Source organism: Aplidium turbinatum, chromosome 11, assembly GCF_918807975.1.
Source record: "Aplidium turbinatum chromosome 11, kaAplTurb1.1, whole genome shotgun sequence".
In the NCBI taxonomy this organism is placed as follows: Eukaryota; Metazoa; Chordata; class Ascidiacea; order Aplousobranchia; family Polyclinidae; genus Aplidium; species Aplidium turbinatum.
Genome location: NC_137482.1, coordinates 12,950,428 through 12,975,597, shown reverse-complemented (window position 1 = coordinate 12,975,597; position 25,170 = coordinate 12,950,428). Strand labels below are relative to the sequence as shown.

Sequence of the window (25,170 nt, the reverse complement as noted above, 5' to 3'; positions counted from 1 at the left end):
CGTCATTGTTGCTTCATAATGTCAACTCGTCGTCGCACTGCGTGCCACAAAACGCAGGCTATTCGCTACTGCTCTGTGAAGCATGTAAAGTATAAACCATAAAAGCGAAGAATATCCGAAGTTTGATCATCTTGTTTAACGTACTTGCAGAAAATAAATATCCTGACCAAGTTTTAGAAAAAATGTAAGGTTTAGTGAAGAAATGGTGGTTTTGTTGTACGTTGCACCTTTTTGTTCACCATTATCAAACTTTGTCGCCAGCTAAGCATGAAGACGTCATTAAAATATATACAGGCGACCGGTGGTCGCCTATGAGCTAAACGCATCAAGACGTGTTCCCCTTACGACCATCAGCACTCTTGATAACGCACCATGGCCGATCTTCATAGCAACTGTCCATACAAATCTTAAATATATCAGCTAAAGCTATGTGGGCTAATTAAGCTATAGCCTAAATATATGTTGTTTATTTGTTTGTTTTTTTTTTTGTAACATTTTCTTTTTTTATTTCCCCTTTATATCTTAAATTTTTCTGAAGGTGTTGCGACCGTGCCAAATTTCTTTCAAATCAATAACTTACTTCGGTCTCAAGCACGTTTTAACGTTCGCGTTTTGTCGCTTCTACCCTTTTCTCGACCTTTGCTATGTTGACGTGTATTGTTTTGATATGATGGTCAGAAATAAAAACAACTGAACTGAACTGACAATGGAAATGATAAGGCGGTAGACAATACGATTTCGGCCTATAATCATTTTATTTTTGACTATTGATTGAGGTACTGTATTAATAGAAAAGATAGGAGCCCACTAACCAAAATGAACGATGTGTATCAACGCTTATAAACAAGAAAACTGGCAAGAATGTCACCTAAACTACGCTTGTTTTCCACGCCCATGTCAAACGGCGCTTGGAGCAGTAAATTGAAGATCCCAGTTTAGTAGTACCTTTGCCAATTTGATGCGTTAGAAAAAGGCTTCAAATATTTTTTTCCTAAAATATAAGTCTCGCTCGCAGCTTTACAGTTCGAAAATCTGATTTCGTTTGAATCTTCAAGAACAGAGTGGTTTTCTAAAAGTATTGAAATTTTCTTTAGCTGCATTTCGAATGGATAAAAATAGGCCTAGCCTACTGTAGCAGCCTGATGTGAACACTTAAAAACTGGTTTCTTTGGTTCCCATCTCGTTCACAGTAGTTTCACTTTCAAATGCTTCCTTTTCGTCTGACTTTCCAAAACAATTAATATGGGGATAATAACCTTCCAGGAAATACCCAATGCCCGGAGCATCTTCGCAAAACTCATCTGGCAGTGTACTTCTTGGTCTTGGAGTGAACTCGAAGCCAGGATCTTTACAAAGAAATCTGCAGAGCAAAAAAATAGCTCAAGCCAAATCTTTAATAACGCTTTTGAATAATGCTAACTTAATGTTTGTTTTTTTTGTCGTATCCAGGCTTACACCCAGTGGTTGAAGATTTAGATTAAGTGGACGGGAAGGCAAGAAAGCCAATCTTTGTGTCCACCTTCAGGCATGTCTTTAAGTGTCCTGCCACAGTCACATGCTCTTGAGCGGTGTCGAACCGGCGCCCTTTCGACTGCCGTTCCAGTGTTCTTACCACTCGGCTATGCAGCCGAATGTGTTTTTGTATATATAACATATTGTTATTAGAGTTAGACGGACTTCGGTTTACGTCGCCTGCAGTAGGTCATTTAGGAAACTTCTTGCGTGAAGCAGCAATTCAGGCAACATCTCTCAATTGCTGCAACCAGTACAATGTCTTCATATCAGGGTCTATGAGATCCACATGCTCTGCAGGTCGAAACACTGGACAGTGATTTATGATGTAGGCTACTGTTTGAGGTTCGCTCCAAACACAGGCTGGTGAGTCACACAAACCCCAGGAAAATACGTTGTGTTTGAAGCAACCAACACCAGTACGGAGACAAGTTAAAGTCACTCATTCTTTTCTTGGCAGGCCTGAGCCAGGTGGTAGGAGGTGTTTCTCACATAGGCTTAAGTTTGTAGCCTACGTTGTTATTGGTATAGCCGCAAGCGCAAGAAAGATGAATCACGGACCATGCCACAAGCAAAGTAAGAACAACGTTATCTAAAAACTCAACCTACTTGTGAGTGGTAGGGCTGACGTTAATCTTCCCAACTTCGCTGTGAGATTCGAATTTGTTAGCCAGAGTTACATTGTTTCCAAACAAACAGAAGCGAGGCATTCTCGTGCCAACCACCCCTGAGGCAACTGAGCCAGTGTGGATACCAATACGCATCTGAAAAAATAAGGCTAATGGTCAAAATGGTAAAATAGAGTGACAAGGTAACAAAATAAATAAAGATATGAAATAGCTACTGTGGCTTTACAGACAACGACTAACATTTTTAATAAAATAAATCAACTTGTCCACAAAGAACACGTTAGGTTACTGCACTAAATAGCTTGGTAAAATTTACGAGTTTATATTAGCACATCAGGGGTGTTCTGTGAGAGCCAGATTTGTTAGCACAGAAGCGGGTGAGGGCGTTACGAAAATTTACTTGAAAAAAAATTAATGATAGGGGAAGGCGAGGTAAAACGGACATGCAAAGCAAAACAGACATTTGCTTTTTTAAAAAAACTACGAACAAAAAATTTGTTCTCCATCTTCTAACCCTAGCCTACTTGAATAAATATTTCGCACAAAAAAGTTTGAAACTTTTGTCCGACAATTGATGGCAAAGAGGACAAAATAGCTTTCTCAGTAGGCTATCGGTAGCCTACTTTGTTATAAAAACTTTTTTACTAAAATGTGATGATATTTATATGTTTTTTGAAAATGTTTGCTTCTCTTTTAGTTTTGAACATTGGTGAACATTGGTGAACAATTGGTGATCACTATCCTCTAAAAAATTTTTTTTTTCGCTACAACACGCAAATACATTCCAGCGCTGCAGTTGAAACAATGTTTTCAATGGGCAAAGACATATTGGAACCAAAACACAGCAAAATGTCAGATGTTAATTCAAAAAAACGCAATGTCCAGAATATTTGATTTGTTTGCTAAAATAGAGCACTTTGAAGTTAGCATGTCCGTTTTGCCCCGCCTATTAGCCTACTGAATTTACGCCAACCGCATCATATTGATTTGGTCAATTTCAAAAAGGAATGAGTCTATTTCAAGATAATTTCTTATTTTATGGCTACTAAAGTCATGATTTAGGCTAGTTGGGGGCTAAATAAAAACAAAAATTGCTATTTTGTCAGTGTAGGCCTATACAAAACAAGTAGGCTAACACATCAATATCAGTGTGCTGAATGAAAATTCTACAGTAGCCTATATATTTTACGCAACTTGTAATTTCCCAGGGTTTTTTTAGCAACCTCTGCTAAACAAATGTAGCTTAAGTTCTTGCCCAAATTTGCGAGATTTTTGACTAGAAGAAAGTCAAATATTTTTTCTGGCTCAAATCGTCAAAACAAGTGTTAGGCCAAGCTATGACTGTAGAGCTGCTAGCAGACTAATGAAATCTACAATCAAAAAAATTAATACAGTTAGCCCAATCGTCACTATAACGAAACTTTATTTACATTAATTGGTGTTCCACAAGGCGTGTGAACTGTACTGGCGCACTTCATCATGAAGAGAGCCATCCAAGCGATTTGCTGCGCGTGAGTAGATGAAGCTCGATGCAAACCTCCTGCTACACAATAAGCGTCGCCAATTGTTTCAACCTGAAACAGTTTTAACTCGATTATAGCATTTGTGTTCCGTGTACTTGCGGAACTTGGAAAATCAGAAGAGTGAAAACACAAAAATTGTAGACAAAGAAAACGAGCAAATTAAGACAAATGTAGTGGTAGCTTACTATTAAAGATCAACGTGACCATTTGCGAGGGCCCATGGGACAAGTTACAATGGTATTTCCATGAGACTTATTAAATCATACTGATAAACGTCTAAACCACACAAAAAATTCTACAATTAGTAGACATATGATCCCAATAGAATAATAGATCAGCACGGCAGAGAAGCCAAAACATGTTTTTCAATGTTCATGAAAAAATCAAAGCAAAATTAATCCTTTAATTCTTTCATAAAGGTGAGCCCATCTGTTTTTTGAAGGTTGCTAAAAAAAAAACCACAAGGTCAAAACTCAAAAGAAAAAATAAAGTTTCTCACTGCACTGCAAATACATTTATTCTACTATAGCTCTTTGCATAGGAAACCATAATGGGCAATAATACTCTGAAAGTACCGGCAGACGTACTCTTTCCTTGCTACGCCTACAGGGTAAATCAGTTTTTGTGAATAACCTTTCATTATCAAAATGTAGCCTATTGTAAATACGCTGATTATGCATAAAAATATGAACGAAGATCAGTCGGTCAAGAGAAAGGAGTAGCCTAAGCAATAACGTCCAAATCAATAGCGTTGATGGGGGTGAGTCCAGGAGGAACTTTTAGACACTGGCCCGGAAATTTTTTTAGAGTGTTCAAACCTTTGCGTAGGCCCCAGAAACTTAAGAAAAAAATCTAAGTGAAGCACTACAATGTTCTTATTCTTTAAACAAAAATTCTTGAATACTTTGATTAGCATGTTTAGAAATTAACGTACCGGTAGTTCTAATTTTGGTTAGCCTACAACCTTTTGAAACAAAATAAAATAATTTTAAAACTTTATAAACAACATTTCCCACCTTGTAAACGTCATAGATTCCACAATATCTATCAAAGCGTACATACAAATCGCTGAGCATGGAAATGACTTCCATTGGTGTACAAGTAGAACAAATCGACGTGAAACCGACAATATCGGAGAATAGCATTGTAACGTCCTGAAATACAGTATAATGATAAAAAATAAGCTTTTTGCTTTCAATTGGCCAAAGAATAACATCCCTCTTCGTAGAGCTGCAAATGAGATATTGAACGATGCTGCAACGCATACGACAACTTCTGCTCAGGTAGCAAAATTCGTCATGTTTACATTGATTTAACGTCTGCAGACGTTGAATTAACGTGGAAATGTTGGATTTTGCTGTCTGGGATGTTGTATATTGTTGCCTCCCAGAAGAGGTCAGACTGCTATCGTAAATCGAAGTAGGCTATTGTCTTCATTATAATAAGACTATGCATGCTATTGCTTAGCCTTTACGGCTGCCATGGCACCAACATATCAACAGCCATCGTTTGCTAACGTTAAATCTTACTGGTTAGTTGTATGATCAAAATGAGCTTGTAATTTCATTTTAAATACTTTTGCACCGTAGCTGCGAGTATACCATTGTAGCCTATGCCTTTTATTTTTGCATTTTTCTTTTTTTGCGTGACTTGAATATGGACATTCTTGTCTGATGCAATAAAATAATAATAATAATATTAATTAACTTGTTGGTATTGGCAGTCAAAGACAAAAGCAGGTGAGTAATTACCTACACTGCAATTCAAATGTGCTTCAACAAACGCATATCAGCTATGTCACTGCGGACTTACAGTACATAATACACATAGGCTTATTCTCCCACAAACCTATTGCGGAGGAGCAGTAGCATATTAACAGTGGGATTTTAAACTCCAAACCCATTGAGATGAGTGTGGCGTCACGATAAATTGAATTAATAATAAGTAACAAAAATAATGATCCAATTGTCGTGAGATCATGTAGTTTCAATGAGAGATGGAATTTGAACCTTCTCCCACCTGCGGCTACGCTACTGTGGAAAAGGATAAAAAAGATTCATCAGACAGTAGAGGATTTTGAAAAAGGTTTTGTCTGGGTTCCACACTACAGCAGCCTAATGTTCAGACAAGCATTGCAAGAAAGCGTAAAGGGGAGAACAAGAGCTAGCGTGCAAAGCGATAAACCTTAGACTGGGGCTATACCTACCAAACAATCTTAACCATTCTGCCTTGTTTTTCCCTAAATAATCCTTTTTTTAATATGCCGTTCATCTAGCCAAATGATCTTACCTAGATGCTTCGTTGGTTGAGGAACGCTTTAATGCATCCTGTGCTACTCTCACTATATCAAAGAGGTAACACCTTGATGTCATTATGTTCTACCAACAGTGGACCTATCCAATCCATGGCTACATTATAGGCTACAGGCAACTAGTCTAAATCCCTAAATGTAAGGTACCGTACTGTGAGAATACCACTTCCAAAAACACTGATTGTAGTAATCCGCTTTCTCGCAAAGCCATTAGAGATCATATTATGCTTTTTATTGCGAAAAAAGTAGAAAAATGTAAGTGTAAACGCATATTAATTTTATATCACCAAACACAAATGGAAAAACAAATATTGAAATTCAAACCTGGTGCGTTGAATAAACGTTGTAAAGTGGAAAAAATAGCTATATATACATATAATAAACTTGGTCATTTTCGGTGTACTGTAGGCAACATAAAAGCCTACTCTGGTTAGTTTGGTAGGCTAAGTGTCTTACTATTAGGCTACACTTTACAGTTAACATTCCCTTAGTTTATTACGCGCGGTATCAAAGTCGTTTGGCTTCGCTTTAGCAGTCTGGTATTTGATTTAGGCTACAGTAGGATAACATTAGGTCAATTTTACTTCGATTTAAGTTTTAAAAAAACTTGCGCAAAGTAAGTTATAACAAAGAAACAACGTTCTACCATACCACACGGCTTGAACTATGCAGCTCTTTTGTTGCAGCTGTTTCGTTTCGTTGCAGCTCTTTCGTTTCGTTGCAGCTATTGCAGCTCTTCCAATTTTATGCAGGTCTAACACACAATACCCTACAGCTCTTCTAAGTCGACTTATTAAAAGTCCACAAAAGTAAGCCGAACGTGTATCTAAAATATTAAATTTGGACAACGTCATAAATCATGTGATCGAAATTGTCAACATACGTTCGCATTCATTTTCGAGCAATTTAAGAATCTCATCACCAAGTTGGACAAAAATCTGCCAAGGGACCTACCTCAGCAGTGTGCTTTAAGATGGCTGTCAAAAAGTCAGGTACTCTCTCGCCTCTTTCAGCTTTGAGATGTCGTGAAACTGTTTATCACAGAAATGAACAAGAACTAGTCTATCCCGAACACGCGGGAACCTCAATGGATTATGGATCTGGCCTTGTTGGTAAACTGAGGACTAAGCCGACTAAACTTTTCAGAATAGCCTATGGTAAGACTGGTAAATGACCTAGCCCAAAACGTGTTTGTGTTTGTCAATAAATAAACTGTTTAAGGTACATACACAAAATGGAAATAAATCACATTTTGTCACTCTGCTAAGCCAGCGTTGGACCTGATTGATTTTTGTTAGAAGAATCAACTGAAATCTGTTTTTATGGAAGGGAGTCAAGGAACCATTGAGTTATGAAAAATGTGCCAATGGAAAACTACCTCAATGTCCAACAAATAGCGTTTTTAAGTAACTGTCAGTGTTCGGGTCAGCAGTAGTCTGTGAGTCTGTGCTTTCTATCTTAAAACATAGGCTAACATCGAAGCATCGAGACGCCTATGAGAACGAGTTACTTTGATTGGCAACAATAAAATTCAGTATAAGCCAGACTCGAAGAGGATTGTTCAAGACAAGGATTGTCAAAAGTCCCACTAAGTATCAGACACCATCTTCGCCATAAGCAAACTGCGCATCAACACTGGTCATCTGCCTCCATGAGTCACCGGTTTGAACTAGCTCGCCCAGTGCCGCCATCTTGAGTTCGGTCCTTGCCTGGATTTTGTCATACAATCGTCTTGGTGGTCTGCCTCGTTTTTTTTTTCCGTTGACTTTACCTTCCATGCAGATTTTTCTGACTCCGTAATTTGATCTTTTAGTGTGGCTGAACAGTTTTAAAACTTTCAATTTTATTGCTGATGCAATTGGGTGTAACTATTTTCATGTGATCAAGTAGCATGGTAGCCTATTGTAGGATTGTCAATTTTAACATGCATAATAATAAATGGCTTGTATAATTTTGTCATTTTTACTTTTATGTGTAAAATGTACCATAAATCCAGCTGAGGAAAGGAATATGTTTCAGTGAGAAAGAGACAAGGTGATATTAAGGTGAGCCCATGTGTATGATGCGAGTGTGGCTCTTTGCGGTCCACAAAGTAAAAAATGAGGCTCTTGACTTCTGTCTGGTTGGCCACCCCTGTAGTAGGTGGTAGAAATTCTTAGTGTGTGAATGTCATGAACTGTCATGCTCCTAAAATCTTGTCAAGCCTCACGTTGATAGCGTTAAGCTACACAAAAGTGCCAAATGTTTTAAGCGCTTTTTATTAAAACATTTTTTGGCAAACATCCAGTGCCAGATAAGCTGTATGACACAAAGATGAACATGAAGTTGGATTTAGACTACTATTTTGATTTCAACTTGAAATCTGTAAGTGGGTTCAGATTTAAAATTCTAAAATCTGTAGCCTACATCTTTGATATGACAGCTCTTTTGTGTTATTTGGAGTTGAAACTGCAGCTGCTACAGTAGAACGTAGTCTAGTCATTACCTGTATTGTTTTTGCGCTAACTTGCTTCCCCATCCACAAATCTTCAGCAATGTCCGCTGGAAAAATGGAATACAACAGATCGACGTTGAGGCGCTTTTCACGTTCAAGGGCACTGCTGTTTTCTTCCAGCGTTTCCCTGCGAAGATCTTGTGATCTTATGTGGCCTAATCGTCGCATCATTTTTAACGGCGATTTACAACATCCAAGAAAATCGATCCGATAAAAGGTTTGAATGCTTGTTTGTAGTTATTGTGAATGACAGGTAACATAATTGAATAATGCACTTAGTCTGCAATATAAATGACCCACGTGGGACTAATAAACCAATTACTACAGAAATTCCAAAAGTTATAAACTTTTTACGCATTTTATCGATTTTGATTAGCTCACTATACTCTGACTCGATAAATGATTTTATACCACGACTTAAACACAAAATAGTAACCTTTGAACGCTTTAATGTAAAGCATCTTTCGTCATAGAAAAATGAAGAGCCCAAATGTAGATACTAAATTTATGTTCAGAAAACGTTTCGAAAATTGTAGCCTACTGTCTTCATCTTCAGTGCTATAAATGTAAGCAATCTCTGATGTCGCTTAGTTTTAATTTAAACTGCGGCCGACGTCACAAGTTCATGTCACGTCACGCTAATCAACAAGCTTTTATGGGTGAAAATAACGTAACAGAAATCAACTTTTTCAATTTGAGTTTTTCAAGTTTGACATTTTGGGCTCTATATTTTTTTTGAATAGATTAACCAGTCGTTCCAACCATAGGTGTACGAGCCGGGGGTGCAGGGGGTGCAACCGCACCCCCAATCTGTCGAGAATTTGGGCAAGATTTCATATTTGGGCAAGATTTCATACCTATCTACCCTACTTAGTCTTCAAAATGAGAATTGGAAGATACCTTGCTAAAAAAAAAGTTATAAAAAGTGAACGTATAAATTCCTGCTTGCTGGAGAATGCAGCTTTTACCTTGTTTAGTACAGTTCTTGACAAAATTTGATAATGGGGAAGCACATATCAGAGTGATGGAGATGGAGAAAAGGAAAAGGACCCGAAAACCTGTTCTGATGGCAGAGGTCTATTTGTAGCTGCGATGCCCACTGTCCAGTTCTTTCTGGGACTAAAAGTTTTGAAATTTATATTTTCATTTTCAAATCCCCTGGCTGGCAACATACCTCCAGGGAAAGGATATGAACATAGCAACAGCCCAACAAACTGCACTTGGAACTACTGTATTTCCACTTTAAAAAATCACAGGAATAAGGAAAAGTTCGTTAACATTTGGAATGATGTTCATAAAGCTTTCAAACACATAGTGAACGAGACTCAAGTGCCGGTATTTCTTTGCATTGTCAATCCAAACCTTCCAAAAGGATGCAAGCATTGTGTGGTGAAAATGCAGCTCCAAATAGAAAATAAACAAATTGACATGGAAAGAACATGTGCTGATGTATACTATGACGCGATTGACAGGGTCACTGCAGAATTATGTGAAAGATTTACGAACAAAAGTTTGAAGATACTGCTTTTTCTTGCAGATGTAGTGCTGAAAAATAATGTCAACCAACAAAGCTTGAAGTTGATATCTGAATTCTACACCGTTGAACAGGATTTTCTGGAATCGGAATGTCAACCTTTTCACCATCTCACTCGCAACAGAGAAATCAAAACTGCTGTACAGCAGCACAATGTACAAAATTCCTAATTTCAAATGGATTAGATAAAACTATGTCCCACTTTGCAAAAGCTGCGAAAAATCTAGCAACAGTTCTTGCAACTTCATGTTCAGCTGAGAGGTCTTTTTCCGGATTACGACGACTGAAGACATATCTGAGATCAATAATGGGCCAAACACGACTGTCAAACTTAGCTTTGTTGCACTTGGAAAGACCAACAACAAATAAAGTGCATGTCAATCGTAGTGTAGATATATTTGGACAACGATGTGGGCGAAACAAATATAATACTTCTTTTAAATTTGTTTATATCCAGTAGCCTATAGGCTAATAGCCTACCACAAAGTCTACCACTGTATTTAATCTACTAATCAATACTTTTTAGTTTAGTTTTGCAGTTTTAGAGCCAGGTAGTAGCCTATTGCATTCTACTGGTTCGTTAGTGTAGTGTCAATTACTCCCTTCAATTGTCTTGTGATAAATTTGTTGTTTTGCAAATTTGCATAATGGTATAGGCCGCTACTTAGCATACCAGTGGCTTTGTGGAAGTCTTGTCAGTTGATGCCTTATGCTGTTTTTTTCTCTTGAGGGCTATATCATTGCTTTTTCTTACAAGTTTAGATTTAGGCGCAGTTGATTATATTTGGGCAAAAATTCTTTCGCACACCCAAAAAATATGCTTCCCGTACACCTATGGTTCCAACCATTACATCTATAATAGTTTTATAAAATTTATAACAACTTCAACTAGACCTAAACAAATCATACAAAATTTTCTTCAATTTTTTTTATTAGAACCTCACCTCAATTTAATCATTCTGCGTTTCAAGCTTTCTTGAGCTTTAGCCTGCTCTCCTACCAATATGACGTCACGTGTAGCGTCATGAAGAGGAATGTCCGAAATAAAAAGGTTGTTTCTATTCATTTCGTCGAGATTCCTCAAATTTGGAGAACCCATGAAGAGAATGCAATTTTTGTTTTTGACGTGCATCATTTCTCCCCGTATTGTAACTCCCTGCCAACACAGAAATCATCGTTTATAATTGCGACTGTGAGCTTTATTTCATATGGTCTGAAGCGACTTGTTTTTAGCCCAACCGTTCATTCAAAGCAGTTATGTTATTTTTGGATCGATAAAACTTATTCAAAGTTTGTTGCGACCTACTTCGCTTCAAGGTAGCGATTTATTTTTAGATGAAAAGGTTGAGGTGCAACAATATCTGATTACATATTCATTTACGCAACAAAATACTATTCATTAACAAAAAACCAACCAAGTTTTTAAGTGTGAATGACTGTTGTAGATTTCTTCTATTTGAGGACAAGTTATCCAGGCAAAATAATATCTTTACACGCCATGCAATAGTTTAGTTTCTATAGCAGTAACTGATAACTACATTTTCTCAAATCCTGTAAATCGATATTTTTCCAATTTAAACGAGTGGGCCAAGAGTTATTGACTGTCATTTGATTTAAGGATAACGTTGCTGTGAGTTAAACCACTTTCAAGTTAAGATCACGTTTTCCTGCCAAGGCGGCTCTGCAGATGAACACCTGGTTCCTTAAACAAACAAACGACAAGATCAAGCAACGAGAGTTCAACACTCGAGTGTGCGCTTGAGTAGTAGCCTACACTTTTAATGACAACTCCCCAGATAGCAAAATCCGTCATTTTTACATTGATTCAACATCAGACATTAAATCAATGTAAAAATGACGGATTTTGCTGTCCGGGTCTCTACTCAGCGACATCTAGAAGATGGAATATTTACCACGCAATAACACTCCAATAACAAACATCTTTTTTACTTTTATTTGCGATGCCCCTTGCACGTGACCAAGTGCTCTCCTACATCCCCTACTGATACATTGACATACCTCTAAATATGTTTTCTGACCGTCTCCATTGGTTGCGTTTTTGCACGGCCTCCCTTTAATACGAAGAGTAAAAGACTCATTGACCAATTGCAGTATCGACGCAAAGGTTATTGGTTCCTCACAGATGTTATGAGGAGTGACGATAGAGAAGTATTTGTCAAAATGAATTGATGATTCAGAATCCTGCTTTTTAAAATTTAAATCTGAAGATGACTCTCCGGTGATGACGCGAACCAAAGCGATCCCACATTGCAGTATGTTTAATTTGCAATCCAATACCATGTGATACGGAAAAGCTACACAAAAAGTACTTGCTCCAATGGTACTTTTTGGTTTAGAAACTTTAACTTTTTCTTTTTTCAATGATCTTTTAGAATAGTCCAAGAGAAATGGCGAGTCAAAACAAAAACTTCTGCTAAAGTCTGTTTTCTTTTTCAGTATGTTATAACGACTTTTCCGGAACGTAATATCTGGTGATAGATCTGATTCCTCTGAAATTCTTTTAGTGTCAAAGCTTGTCTTTCTTAGCGAACAGTCTGAATGCTCCGGTGTTGACTGAAGTCGTGTTAAACGAGGCTTTCTTCTATCATGAAGCGAAAAGCTGTTACGTAACCGTTCCTGGGATGTACATTGCGGCGACAAACCAGAAACAGTACTTGCCGATTCGTCAAAACCATCTAAACACATAAAAGGAAATGCATAAGCTCACTAAGATGAAGCAAAGTGTCGAATTTTTATAAACCGTTTCTGAAAAAAACAACGACTAATGTTTGCTCTCATATGTTAAAACCAGTGGCGTAAGAGTAATAAGAGCTTATCATTGCTTCACGCAAACTTTGTATTTCTAAAATGTCATGCACTTTATTTTTGTTGACTTTACTTTAACTACAGTTCATTGGTAATATCTGAAATGCGTACGGTAGTCAAATGTGTAAAATATTAACTACATGAACTTCCTGTTAGCACTTAGTAGGGTGGGCTTATGGTAGCCTACCTTGTAGTGACACTCTAACTGTATAAGTATAACAACTGCACACATTTGAGCATTTGTTTTGGTTAGCTCATTTGTTCTTGTGGCAAAAATATATACATTTGGCTACTGTAGCGTTTGACACCTATTACGTCGAATTTAGGAAGACCAATCTTGACCAATATTGCGGCTGGATACTAATTTTTAAAATACTTCAGTAACCATAAGCTATTTTTTTATCTTGTAAGTCTTAAAAATCTGATTTTGTAGTTCACTGGGCCTGATCAATTTTGGTAAAAAAAACTATGCCTTATTGTAAAGACTATACTTTACCATAATAATAAATAAAAACTATAATCAAAACTACCAATGTACTCTCAAACTAAGTTTATTTTACCATCAAACTCGGTGGTAATGAGTTTCTGACGGTTTTTAGAGGCAAATACAATGTTAGGATAAAAGAAAACAATCTAATATCAATTTTACACGGAAGTATGAGCTTCAAATCCCAAAGAAATGTACTAAACAAAAATGTGAAGTCACCAAAGCATTAAGGATTAATCATTAGGATATCAAAAAGAAACAACAAACTTTTGCAATTACTGCCACTCACTTGAACTCCAGTGTTTATCCAATTGTGCTGCTGTCATCAGCTTCATTCCGTTTGCGACTGCACACTCGTTTCTTTCTTTTGTATCATCAACTTTGGAGTTGATTGCAATAACCTCTGAAAAGGCATCAGCTTCACAAGTTTTACTGTTATCATAAGTCTCTGCACAACTGCTTTGGATCGATAAAATCTCTTTTAAACTTCTTGCACTGCTTTTATCTTTGCTATTCGCATGTTCTCCGGCACATCGACTTTCTGTCATTTCTTTAATGTATCTGCTTTCCATGGGGACAGGTTGAGTGGGATTTTCTACCATAGTAGATTTTTCGTATTCTTTTGGACAGGTGTTTAAACCATTCGAATGGGTTATGCCCAAAGACTGATAATACGGACAGCCATGTTGGAGCATGTTTGTATTTCCCGATTGATTAGTTGTGTTTTCACTGGTTGCAAGTGAGCTACAATTATTCTTATTTGACTGGTTTGAAAGTTGTGTGAAATTGCGTCGCTGTGCTGAGAAGTAACTTGGAGAAAGAGATGAATATGAAAATATATCTCTGGTGCTCACGTTTGGCTGCGTTGATCTTGCGCCATTGTTGTTGGATTTCAATTGAGTTCTATCTTTTTTCGCTTTCGAGATACTCTTTCGTCTTTTTTTCTGCTTTACACATATAGAAGAGCTGAATAGCTTCAATTCCTCTTCAAATTTTCTACTAGTTTTTGATGCAGAAGCGTGGCGGGACGATTGTAACTTATTAGCTTGCTTTGTTTGATGCGTATCCTCAAGGTGATTGCCTGTGGTCCTACTTGAATTGTTGTTTAATTGCTCATTTTCTACATTAGCGTTTCCTTTACTATATTTTAAACGAATGCAATATCTAAACACACTTTCGTTTTTCGAACTTAATACGTCAGAGCAACTTTCTGCTACACGCCGTCTACGTTGAGAAGGAGATGAAAGATGATTTTTATCTTGGTCTGCTCTCTCTGTCTCACTGCTGAAGTTAATTATTGCGTTTTTATAAGTGCGACCTTCAGTAGAAAAAGCGCTGTCAGGTACGGTGCTTTTACGAGGCAATAAACCGGTGTTGTCACTGTGATGCGATGTACGCTCAATCTGATCATAACAAGTTACCTCGTTAATTTCGTCTATTTCAGCAGTTTCGTTGCATTTATGTTCATGATACCAATCCACTGGAACGCGAAGAGAGACTTTAGAAGGGTTTGTTGTTGACTCTAAATTGTTGAGACTTGTTTCATCTTGTTTTGACTGCATCACATCGGCAATATAGTGTGTTTGATCAATTTGTTCTTTCAACAACAGTAAGCACTTTGACGCAGTCTCAGGTTGGCGACATACTTCTACAGTAAGATCAAATAGAAGTTTCGCAAGCTCTTGAATCAGTCCAGGAAGAAAAAGTCCCATAGTTGGAAGAGGAGTACGAAAATCCATGGCAAGTTCTTGATTACTACTTCTAGAAGTATCGTCCTCTCCGGAGTCTGACGACTGATTCGAAGTGCCATCACGTCTTTTGTTCAATCTGACGTGGTGAATTTTAATGGGAAAACATCTGATGGAATGTCTTTGCCGTAAAAAGAAATATCTTTCACGGATTTGTTTCGTGAATGGAAGCTTCAAATCTTCGTTTGTGTTGTTGTTGTCAAAGAAGCTTCGCAAGTTACCTGTCAAACCTAAAAAATTACAAAAGGAAGAAGTTGTTCAGAAAATAATCTGTAAGTAGGCGGAATGTAAGATTTACAATAACCAAACAAAGACTACACCTACATTGATGTTTGTTCAGTGTTTTCAGAATATTGTTAATGGTCTTTTCCGACCATGGTCTCTACACCTATCAGCTTGTTTAATTTTCAAAACTTTTGTCCTTATAATTTATTATCGAGTTCGATTGAGTTGCTGTGACAGAAGTACCGTAGTTCAATTGTTTACTTGAGATATAACTGTCTTGACCAGATGATAATTTCCATCATTTTTGTTTTTAAGTGTTTAACACGATCGAAACTGACATCTGGTATGAATGCATACTATGAGACTGAGTTAACAAGTCAAAAACAAGATTAACTTTGTAAAGTCATTAAGAAATAAAACTCAAAAGCATGAAAAATTTTTAACCTTCAGTGGGTTAGTTTATTCTTTTTAAAAAAAATTGTGTTGATGTTATTATTGATGTGTAAGGGGAGCAGCTGACTCGAAGATTATGTCACTTCGCTGCTTCCTGTCGTCTGTTGTATCGCATCTGTGATCGCAGTGTACTGTATGTTATCGCAATAAGCGCAAATAAAAACATGATTATTATTATTATTATTATTATTGCTGTGCTGAAAAACTGAAACAAGCCTAACAATAAAATAACTTTCACATCATTATTGTTGGCTTTGCAATATTGATACCCCCAAAGTCTCTTTAAATTATGCAATTGTAGAGTTTTTTTATTTGCATTATATCGTCGCGGAAGCTTTTGCCACAACAGTGTTTCGCAAGTGCTAGTTGTAGGCTATCCACGCGGATACGAAGAATATCAGTATTTGCAATCAATTACAGGCACAAGAACACACGTGTCTTTACAATCGAATGGATGCAAAAAAATCATCAAAACAGATTATGCTATCTCAGAACACTGTAATTATATTAGACAAAGTATAACTTTCGTATTAAATAAAAGCAAGACAACATTGTGACACAATTTGATTTAGGTATATCCTCATTGTTTGATTTCTTCTTCAAATTCGAAATAAAGGTTTTGATAGGCCACTTCAAATAAAAGATTTTAATGTCTCGTATTGAAATGTAGCCAATATTTACAATACAAATGCAATTGATGACATTAACACACATTAAAGAAAGTTTCTTCTTAGCAATTTTCACCGTACACATAGGCCTAAAGAAAACCGGGGCCACGAAATATCACTCAACCATCAATTCCAAATGGAAGAATGGTTTATAGCAGGGGTTCTCAACCTGGAGGCCATGAGCCTTTTTCAAGTGGGCCATGAAAATTTTTGAAAAATAATAATTTTTTTAATTTATCATCTCTAAGTCCACTCCAACACTATATAACAAAAGAAATAAACTAAAATTTAATAAAACTGCTAGTACATTTTGCCCAAATCTTCATGAAATGGTCTTTAATTCCCGGTTGTTTCAAAAATAATAAAATAAAATTTCTATGTAAAATTGTAAACGGTTGCGGCTGCTGTGAGACCAATAAACATCACTGAATTTTACCATTAAAATGACGTTTCTTAATTTTTTCAAAAGGTTGAAAAAATAGGGGGGCCATTGATTTTTCAAAATTTTCAAAGGGGGCCACGGTGTAAAAACGGTTAGGAACCCCTGGTTTGTAGAATACTAAAATTCAACTTTAATGCTTTCAAAATACCTTGAGTTTTTATTGCTTCTTATACCGCTGATCCATTGTTGTTTAACATTGGAAGATGGCATATTTGCAAGCTACAGCTACGTAGAATATAATAACAACATCAAATAATAAAATACTTTACCATCAAGGCTGTTTATAAAATCTTCCAAAGTGTGTCCCAGTGCTTGTAAACATCGGGGGTTTCCGTTATATAAACTTGAAGCCATTTCGTGACTGAATCTTTCAATTATAACGAATATATCGGTGTCTGTTTTAAAGAAATAATTATATTCAGAAAACGAAGTTTTCATTATTTTGTCTTTGAGCAACAAACTGAATAAGTTATACCAACATAAAAGACATCTTACTTATGATTTCCGAGAGACAAGCTAGCTTGTTGATGAGTCTGTGCTCTTCGAAGGGTTCACACCGCAGAAACACTTCGTTGATCGAAGCATTTATCTCTGCCGGATCAGCTTCACCAAGATACCAATCGAAATGGCTTGAACGATTTGAACTGATCGATGTATAACTTCTTTCAAAGTTATTAAAACCAATGTCTTCATCTACTTTATCCAATATAAGTGACCTGTAAGGCGATACGATGATGCACGTCAAGAACTATTCTTATGTAAAATTTTGGATGAAGTTTTATTGGCATAAAATCTAATTGGGTGAAGTGGGTAAAAAAAGAAATGTCTGGTTTATTATTGTTGCAAATCGTAAATTTGTTTAAAATTTTCTTATGCTTTCACGTCACTCATCAATAAAAGTAGGATGTCATATTTCACATGAATGTAAGAAAGTAAAACAAAAAATCTTATATTGCTTCAGGAAGTAAATATAAACGTCGCCGTTGAGTCGAACATTGGGAAGAATGCCGCCAAAAGTTGCTGCTATTCCATCGTTTCAACGTCTAGCAACGCTAAAATGATGCAAAAACGACAAAATGTGTTAGTTGGGGACTGTGCAAACAATCATCAAACAAAACTTTCATGGTTAGGAGAAAATCATTTTGTCGTATGCTGTGGTCATTTGGAGATCGTATTAACATTCTATTGTTTTTATGGAAACTCTAAAAAGCAACACTAAGCCATGGACTTCTTTCTTGAGCATTGACAATCTATCATTTTGTTTATTCAAAGGCAACTGGAAAACGCATCAGCAAAAGGTGAGATCGATAATGAATCGAACAAAACATAAATGATACATTACTACACTTAACGTTTGTTGCTTTGGTTAAAAGGCTAATACTAAAATGAAATAATATCTGACAAGGAAAGCATCAATCAGTGAAGGTTTTGGGAAGGAACTCGGGACTGCAGGTTGATAAAATGCAAACCTGATTGCAAGCCAATCTTGTTAATTCAAGCAAAATGAACAGCAACAATGCTTTTCAAATGGTTGCTGTCAACCTGCAGTTCTATTAAAATTTAAATGATCTGTGAAGAAAGCCTGTCGTCAATGCATGCCAGACCACCGTGTTTTTACGCTTATGAAAACTATTGATGCTATAGAATTACGGCACTAAAAGCGTAACTAAATGGTGCTTTGTTAACCCATATACGCAAAACTTTGATAATTTTCAAAGATTTCTTGCTATTGGCAATTCTTTTTGGTAGACTACAAGCAAGAAAATTTGTTTTGAAATGATTTTGATATGCCGTGGCGTTGGTTAAACAATGAATCTTTGGACGTCAAGGCTAATGCATTTTGAAATAAATAAATAGTTTAAACAAGGCATAGTGACCGCTCACCTGGTTCTATCGTACACGTCGTTGGTGTAATTTCTCAGCAGTCGGAGAAAAGTTTGCCTCATGAATAACTCCTGGAATTTAATTATGATTGATGAGACATCTTGCCAGGCGTTTTAGGCACAGACACTGAATTAGTTGATGCAAATTTGCATCCTGAGTGCTTGAGCAAGTCTTAAAAACGCAATCCAACAAAATTAGATTGAAATTGAACTTTTTGTGGCCGAGGTAAAGTGTGGTTGCAGTGGTCTCCTCATTTTATCACACTTTCTATTTGGCTGTTTACAACTTTGAGAAAAACAAATAGCATCAGATTCAGAATATATTTTAATACAGCAATGTGTGGCCTAAAATTACTATATAATTCTCTGAATTACAAGTTTTCGTTTTTTGCCAGTGCTCTACAATAAATAAAACTTTTAATTTATTGCATGTTCTCCGTGGCTTTAAAGCATTCAAAAAGTGCTCAAAGAGTTCGAAACCTAAAGTCATTTAATCGCCCAAATGTGCAAAAAATATATGCAAGAAAATGTAATTTATCTAAACTGTTTGTTTGCTAGGTTTTTGATTAAAAATATTCCGTACATGCAAGGGGCAGAGTCAGCAAGTAGCCTAAGGGATGGGGCGATTTCAACAAAACACACAATGATGAGTAGGAATACAATACATTAATCCGACTTTGCAAATAGGCTACACCGTGAATGAAGCTACATTTCTGTGTTTTTGAGGGGTGATGAGAACAATCGCCCTCTCCCCTCCCTAAATCGGTCACTGATACATGGGCTACTAAGTTGCCTTAAAACGAATGACGTACGCCTACGCATGGGAAAACTTTGGAAACATTTAAAGTAACTTGTATTGTTGCGACATCAATTATTTTCCTGCTTATGATGGCAGCCTACATCCTGTTACATTAACTTGTTTTTCGTGATATTTTCTTCATGGTAAAGGTTATTATTTGTTATTGACGCAAAACGTCATTGCCATAATCTTTTAATTGATATTCTTCAGTATCCTATGTTTTAAAATTAAAGTCACTTTACGGTGATATAGCCAATGTCAAGCCATTGTGTAATAATAATCATTTATTTTACACTCGTTGGGTGCAAAATAGCGTCAATACAAAGTCTCCATAATTGGCGATTTTCAGCTAATTTAGCAGGTCTCTCGGGTGGTGCTCTGCAAGGGATCGAGCAATAACTTTATGGCTTCTTAGCCGCAACCAGATGGAAAGTTTCAGTTACTTGCTTACCGAAGGCATAATGATGTTATGAAGTGCATCCATTATATCCTTGACCGACGACGTCCGAGATAATTCACTTTCCGAGGGTGAATTTTGAGATAAAGGAGACTTGTCTTTGAGGAAAAGGCCGGAAAGTTTGCTTGGAGGCTTCTCCGTGCTCGGTCTTCCTCCGGTGTAGTAACCATTATCCGAACTATACCTTTTCTCTCTGATGACAGCTTGTGAAGATGATGCTTTCAAAAGAGCCATCCCTCCTGAAAAGAAAATCTCATGAAAAAAAATTAAGTGTGCTTATCTATTCGTACAGGCAAGCCTAAGGTAATGATTCTATAACTTCTATTAAATTTATCTGTAAGCTACGAAAAAAGATACCTACTGTAGGCTATAGGCTATCAGTCGGCTACTGAAAAACGTAAACTAATGTATTTCACACAGCAACACACAGTTTTACCCAGGCTTGTTCTTCTGTTCCTATTTTTAGAATGTAAGTGAGCTTGTTCGCCTTTGAACGGCTGTGGAATGGCACAAATCGAACTCCGTCGCAGATTTTGTCTTCCTAATAAACTTGCTGATCTGATTGGAACAGGAAATCTTTCAATATCTTCTTCCAAATACACCACTTTTTCGATGAACTTTGTTGGTGATTCACTGAAAGCAAAACCAAATAGTTGTGTTGTGCAATACTTTCCAAAAAAAATGAGTTAAAAAAAAATTCAGCAATCACAAGAGTAGGCCTACCGGTAGCTTACTTTTTGCAAAATGTGTATTTTAGGTTAGACTTATAAAATTTGCGACAAATCACAAAAGAGGTCGAACCATTTATGAGCCTTCCTTTCAACTAGACTTATAAAACTAGTTTCAACTACCTCAGCAAGAACGTGCACTGCATGAGTGATAACCGTATGCAACAACCTTTAAAAGCTATAGATCGATTTTCTTAATTTAATCGGTTTCAATGCAAAACTCTACAATTTTTTTTCTATAACTGTATAAAAAAAACTATCTTCTTTCTTTATTGAACAGCGGCTTATGTGTTTTGTACATTTAAGCTTAGTTGGAAATCTAAATTCTGAATCTAACCGATTATTATGTCACCTTCTCACATCACTATTATTTTAGTTATTTCCCTCCTGTTTAAAACGAATAAAAAAACAAGAATTTCGGACTATACCAGTATGCAGGAATATGCATGTAGGCTACTCTACAGCTAGCTTGCATATCTTAATGTAGACCTCTGCTGAGATATCTTGTTGTCACACAATTTTTGCCTTGCAGAAAAATCAACGCAATGAAATAAATGTTTTTCTCACTTCATTTGGCCATAAATGGCTGGTTGCTCGTCGAAATGCAATTGAAGATATCTTCACTTCACTGCACTAAAAAGTACAGATGAACCTAGTCTCTCATCAATAGACCTTTCTGTGATGGGACAATCTGTAGACTGGGCTCATGCAAAAAGAAATCGATGTTATATTTTAATTGTAAGTCGACCGACAGAGCAAGAAAAGAGAATAGATGACCTTACTGAGTTACTCATAGTATCCGTATCAATCGCGTTCATGCTCGTAACAGTTCAATCGCACAGAACGTAGCAAGCGTATTGAACACGCAAAAATATACCGCTTCTTGCCAAAGGCAGGATTACTGTGAACGTGAGTTGATTGATGAGTTGATTTACTTTGCAATGATTCGTTGGGGCTACTCAGCTGGACTGTGATAATTGAGTTTCGTTTGATGATACTCTATTTTGCAAAACCTACAGTATGTAGCCTATCTCTGATCGAAGTCTGTGCTGGAGCTGCTGATTGCTAAAACATCAACGTAATGTTGTGTTTACTAAATTTGCTTTCAATGATAAAACTTGTGAAATGGCTTCATACTGAAAATTAAAAGAGGAGAACTATCGACATCTTCGAGATGCAAACTTCAATTAATCATCTGCAGCTTTTAAAATGTTGAAGAGTTTCACACCTTTACAGCAATTTTGATCTCAATTGAAACAAATAGAATGGCCTCTCACCCATTTGAAAATGGACCGGTACTATCTATCACAAAGCAATCATCTGCCAAAACCAAACGTATTGGACCAGCTAAGCATATGCATTATTGATTTCAACATCAAACTTAGATGGCCAGGTTCGAGTCATTTGAAAGTGTTGGAGATCAATCGCTCAAACGTCCCTACGGGTCACAGTAATAAAATTTTTAGCTTTACTTGAATTAAATTAAATATGATATTGATTGACACTTTACAACCACCATCTAGATAGTTTAAAATAGAAATAATAATGAAAAGTGCATTAGGCCTATGCCTCGCATTATACAACAGTTTTCAAAGAAACGATTGACCAAATTGAAAAACGTTTGAAAAAACGATCAAGGTTAACAAGATTGCCGGACCATAACCACTTATTCTGACTTTGTTGCAACTGCTGCACCTCTCTGCCACCAAAAAAATAAATTTCAGTCTGGATTGATAACTTTTTGATTCTTGCTTTAGTTCAGATCGCTACGTATAAACCAAAAACACTTTCTATCAGAAAAAAAATCAGTGAACTCTATTTACATGTAAACCTAATATTTGCTTTCATTTCACACCAGCCTTTTTGCACTTTTACCATAAGCTAAATATCTAAACGGTGAGATGAAATCTCCCATTTATAGAATACGAGCATATAACTTGCTCGTAAAAACAATAAGGTACAATAGAAATATACGAGTATATTTTCCACGGTTTTATAGACAGACCACACATTGTTTTAGCACTCGATACGATACATCAATTTTCTACCGAGCACCAATACTACCCGCACATTGCAATTAGGAAGTATCAGCAGCGCAGCGTCTAAGGGGCATGGGAGGGTACGTGCCCCCCCCAATCATTTTTTTAATTTTATATATTATTATATATATATATTTTTTTTTTTTCGTAGCGTTGGTTTAAAAATTTTCTGAATTATAAAGTATCAGATTTATGAGGGGAAGGGGGTCCTAGTAACTTAAATTGTGCAATTCATGCACTTAAAATTTTTGCTTTATAAAAACTCGAAGTTGATGTTTTTGAAACATTGCCACCAACCAAGTATTTACAAACGCATTTATGACATCATTATCATCATATCAGTTTTGTTCGTTTTTTGTCTTTTTGTTATCAGCGAAATTTAGTTTCAAAATCAGCGGAGTAAAAATTTGCTTTTTTGCGACGTGCAGACTTTTCTAATTTTAGGGATAAAGGTATTTTTATGAGTTTCTGCATTACCAAAATATTTTTTTGTCGTTGGTTTGGTGGTCAACCATACCAACTGGGCGTGATATCTGAAATTTTTTATTCGTCTGTAGTCACTATCGCTTTCGTACATTAGGTATTATCTTTTTTTTTTCAATGCAAATATTGATTATTTTTGTTTAAATCGAGGTTAAGGAAGATATAAATATAATACGTTCTGATAACAGAAATTATAGCAAAGAAATTTTATGTAAGGAGACAAAAAAGTAGAAAAATGTGTGGCTGGTTAGAAATTTTTTAATTTTTTGCCTGCTTTAAGCTATGATTTTCTTGTTTATAGGCCTAACAAGTTATATAAAGCAAAACTTAACTTCTTTCGACCCAAGCAAACCATCTGCTTGAATAACCCGCCAATTTTTCAACGTTGGCTATTTTAACTTTTAGTTGGCTACAATTTTCAAAGTATGTTGAGGCTACTCTTTTTCTTTCTATGTGTTTGCTTTAGTATAATAAGCCAACTTTGCTTTTCAATGAGATCTGATTTTTGTGAGTTGGTTATTGGATTTATGTTGAAAAGTCTTTACACAAAATTTCGTTTGATTAAAACGAAAAATTCTTTTTTTATCTTTCATTTTGAAATCATAGCAACGTGGTTTCGTTAAACGCTAATTTTTTAAATAATTATTTTATCATGCTGAATATATGACATTGCACGGTCGAATCGTTGTATCAACAAGGGTGCAAGGTTGTAAGATATTTGCATAAGTTTTTATCACCATTGATCTACTTTTTTTTGGCGTAAAGTAAAATTGAATCACTAGGCTACAACAAGTACTTCACAGGAAAGACTGGCTAAACATAGCGTGCAGTGGATCATTTGTAGGCAATGAATTGCCTTTATAGCCTACCGTACGTTTCGCAGTAAATCCAAAAAAAAATTTGGAAATTTCTCAACCGCAAGACATAACATCAATTACATTTAGCCTACTGAACAACCTTGCTCCTGTGATCAAGTGATCATGAGCATGATAACAACAAACCTACATTTTGAAACTTTATTAGCCCTGTGTTTGTTTCTGCCGTGGAGTAAAATTTGGTTAGCGTAGCTTCATGCAACTTTTCTTTTCAACCTCCTTATCAAATTTTTCTGCGCAGGCCAATGATGCAAAACAAATATTTCCAAGTTTAGTTTAGCCTGTAGATTAAAAGCTGCCTATAAATGTTAAACTTTCATGTCATGTTAAATATTGGTGGTTCTGGAGTGCCCCCCCTCCACCCAATCAAATGAGTCACCCTACGTCACTCTGTATTGAGCAGTTTTTTCACAGATAGAGATATTAATTAAATTTAACAAAAAAATATAATTAGCAAAACGATAGGCACCCTTCGTTTAGATTACGTTACATGATGTGTATTTACAGAACGTAGGCCAAGTGAGAAAACTCTTTAAAAAATCGAATTTGATTTAGTCCCGAAGTATTGTTCTTTTCATTACCTATTAAACATATCTAAGTTTAAAGCATCATCGTTGAGAATCTCCGGAACAACGCTGTGTTTCCTTATGTAGCGCGGGCTTCCCTCCAATCCACGACACGAGAGTGCCGTGGTGCGAATGTCTTCCCAGTCTTCTGCTCTTTTCCAAGAAAGTTGCCGAGGAACACCAAGTTGACTGCTTTGCGGGTATAAAGACATTTCCAAAACTCTGTTCAATAAATTGACACAAAACAATTTATTACGACATTAAAAAATATTTACTTTCACTGCCCCAGTTGTAGATAAACTCCTCTCACGGACCCATGCACCAATTCTGAGTGAATAAACTGCTCCTTTTGGCTCAATTTTGGCTTTTATGACCACAGACAATTTGTTTTAAGTGTCTGCTTAAAAAAAATTACATTGAAAAATTTTAAGATACAGCACAAACCAACGGAAAATTAGAAACTTTAAAACTATTTTTTGAAAGAAAGC

The 25,170-nt window shown here is 36.3% G+C and overlaps 1 protein-coding gene across 1 annotated transcript; it reads right to left on the bottom strand.

The window, feature by feature from the left end:
• Positions 1–259: 259 nt before the first annotated feature.
• Positions 260–24,894, bottom strand: LOC145780223 (uncharacterized). Its single transcript, XM_082591926.1, has 14 exons — positions 24,698–24,894; positions 20,428–20,624; positions 19,986–20,230; positions 18,737–18,807; positions 17,348–17,568; positions 17,122–17,247; positions 13,606–15,294; positions 12,023–12,699; positions 10,948–11,159; positions 8,461–8,596; positions 4,681–4,818; positions 3,572–3,715; positions 2,122–2,276; positions 260–1,360 (listed from the first exon to the last, which is right to left on the bottom strand). Exons 1-14 carry the CDS (start codon positions 24,892–24,894, stop codon positions 1,153–1,155), a joined length of 4,416 nt encoding a protein of 1,471 aa, XP_082448052.1. The 3' UTR covers positions 260–1,152.
• Positions 24,895–25,170: the final 276 nt, after the last annotated feature.

What these genes read in the sequence shown, in the direction of transcription:
- LOC145780223 (XM_082591926.1), bottom strand. Translation starts at nt 24,894, where the DNA reads ATGTCTTTATACCCGCAAAGCAGTCAACTTGGTGTTCCTCGGCAACTT. An exon ending in CGCAGAATGATTAAATTGAG is followed by an intron (nt 8,597 to 10,947) that starts GTGAGGTTCTAA and finishes AGATCTTCGCAG; the next exon opens with GGAAACGCTGGAAGAAAACA. An exon ending in TTAGCGCAAAAACAATACAG is followed by an intron (nt 4,819 to 8,460) that starts GTAATGACTAGA and finishes ACTGTATTTCAG; the next exon opens with GACGTTACAATGCTATTCTC.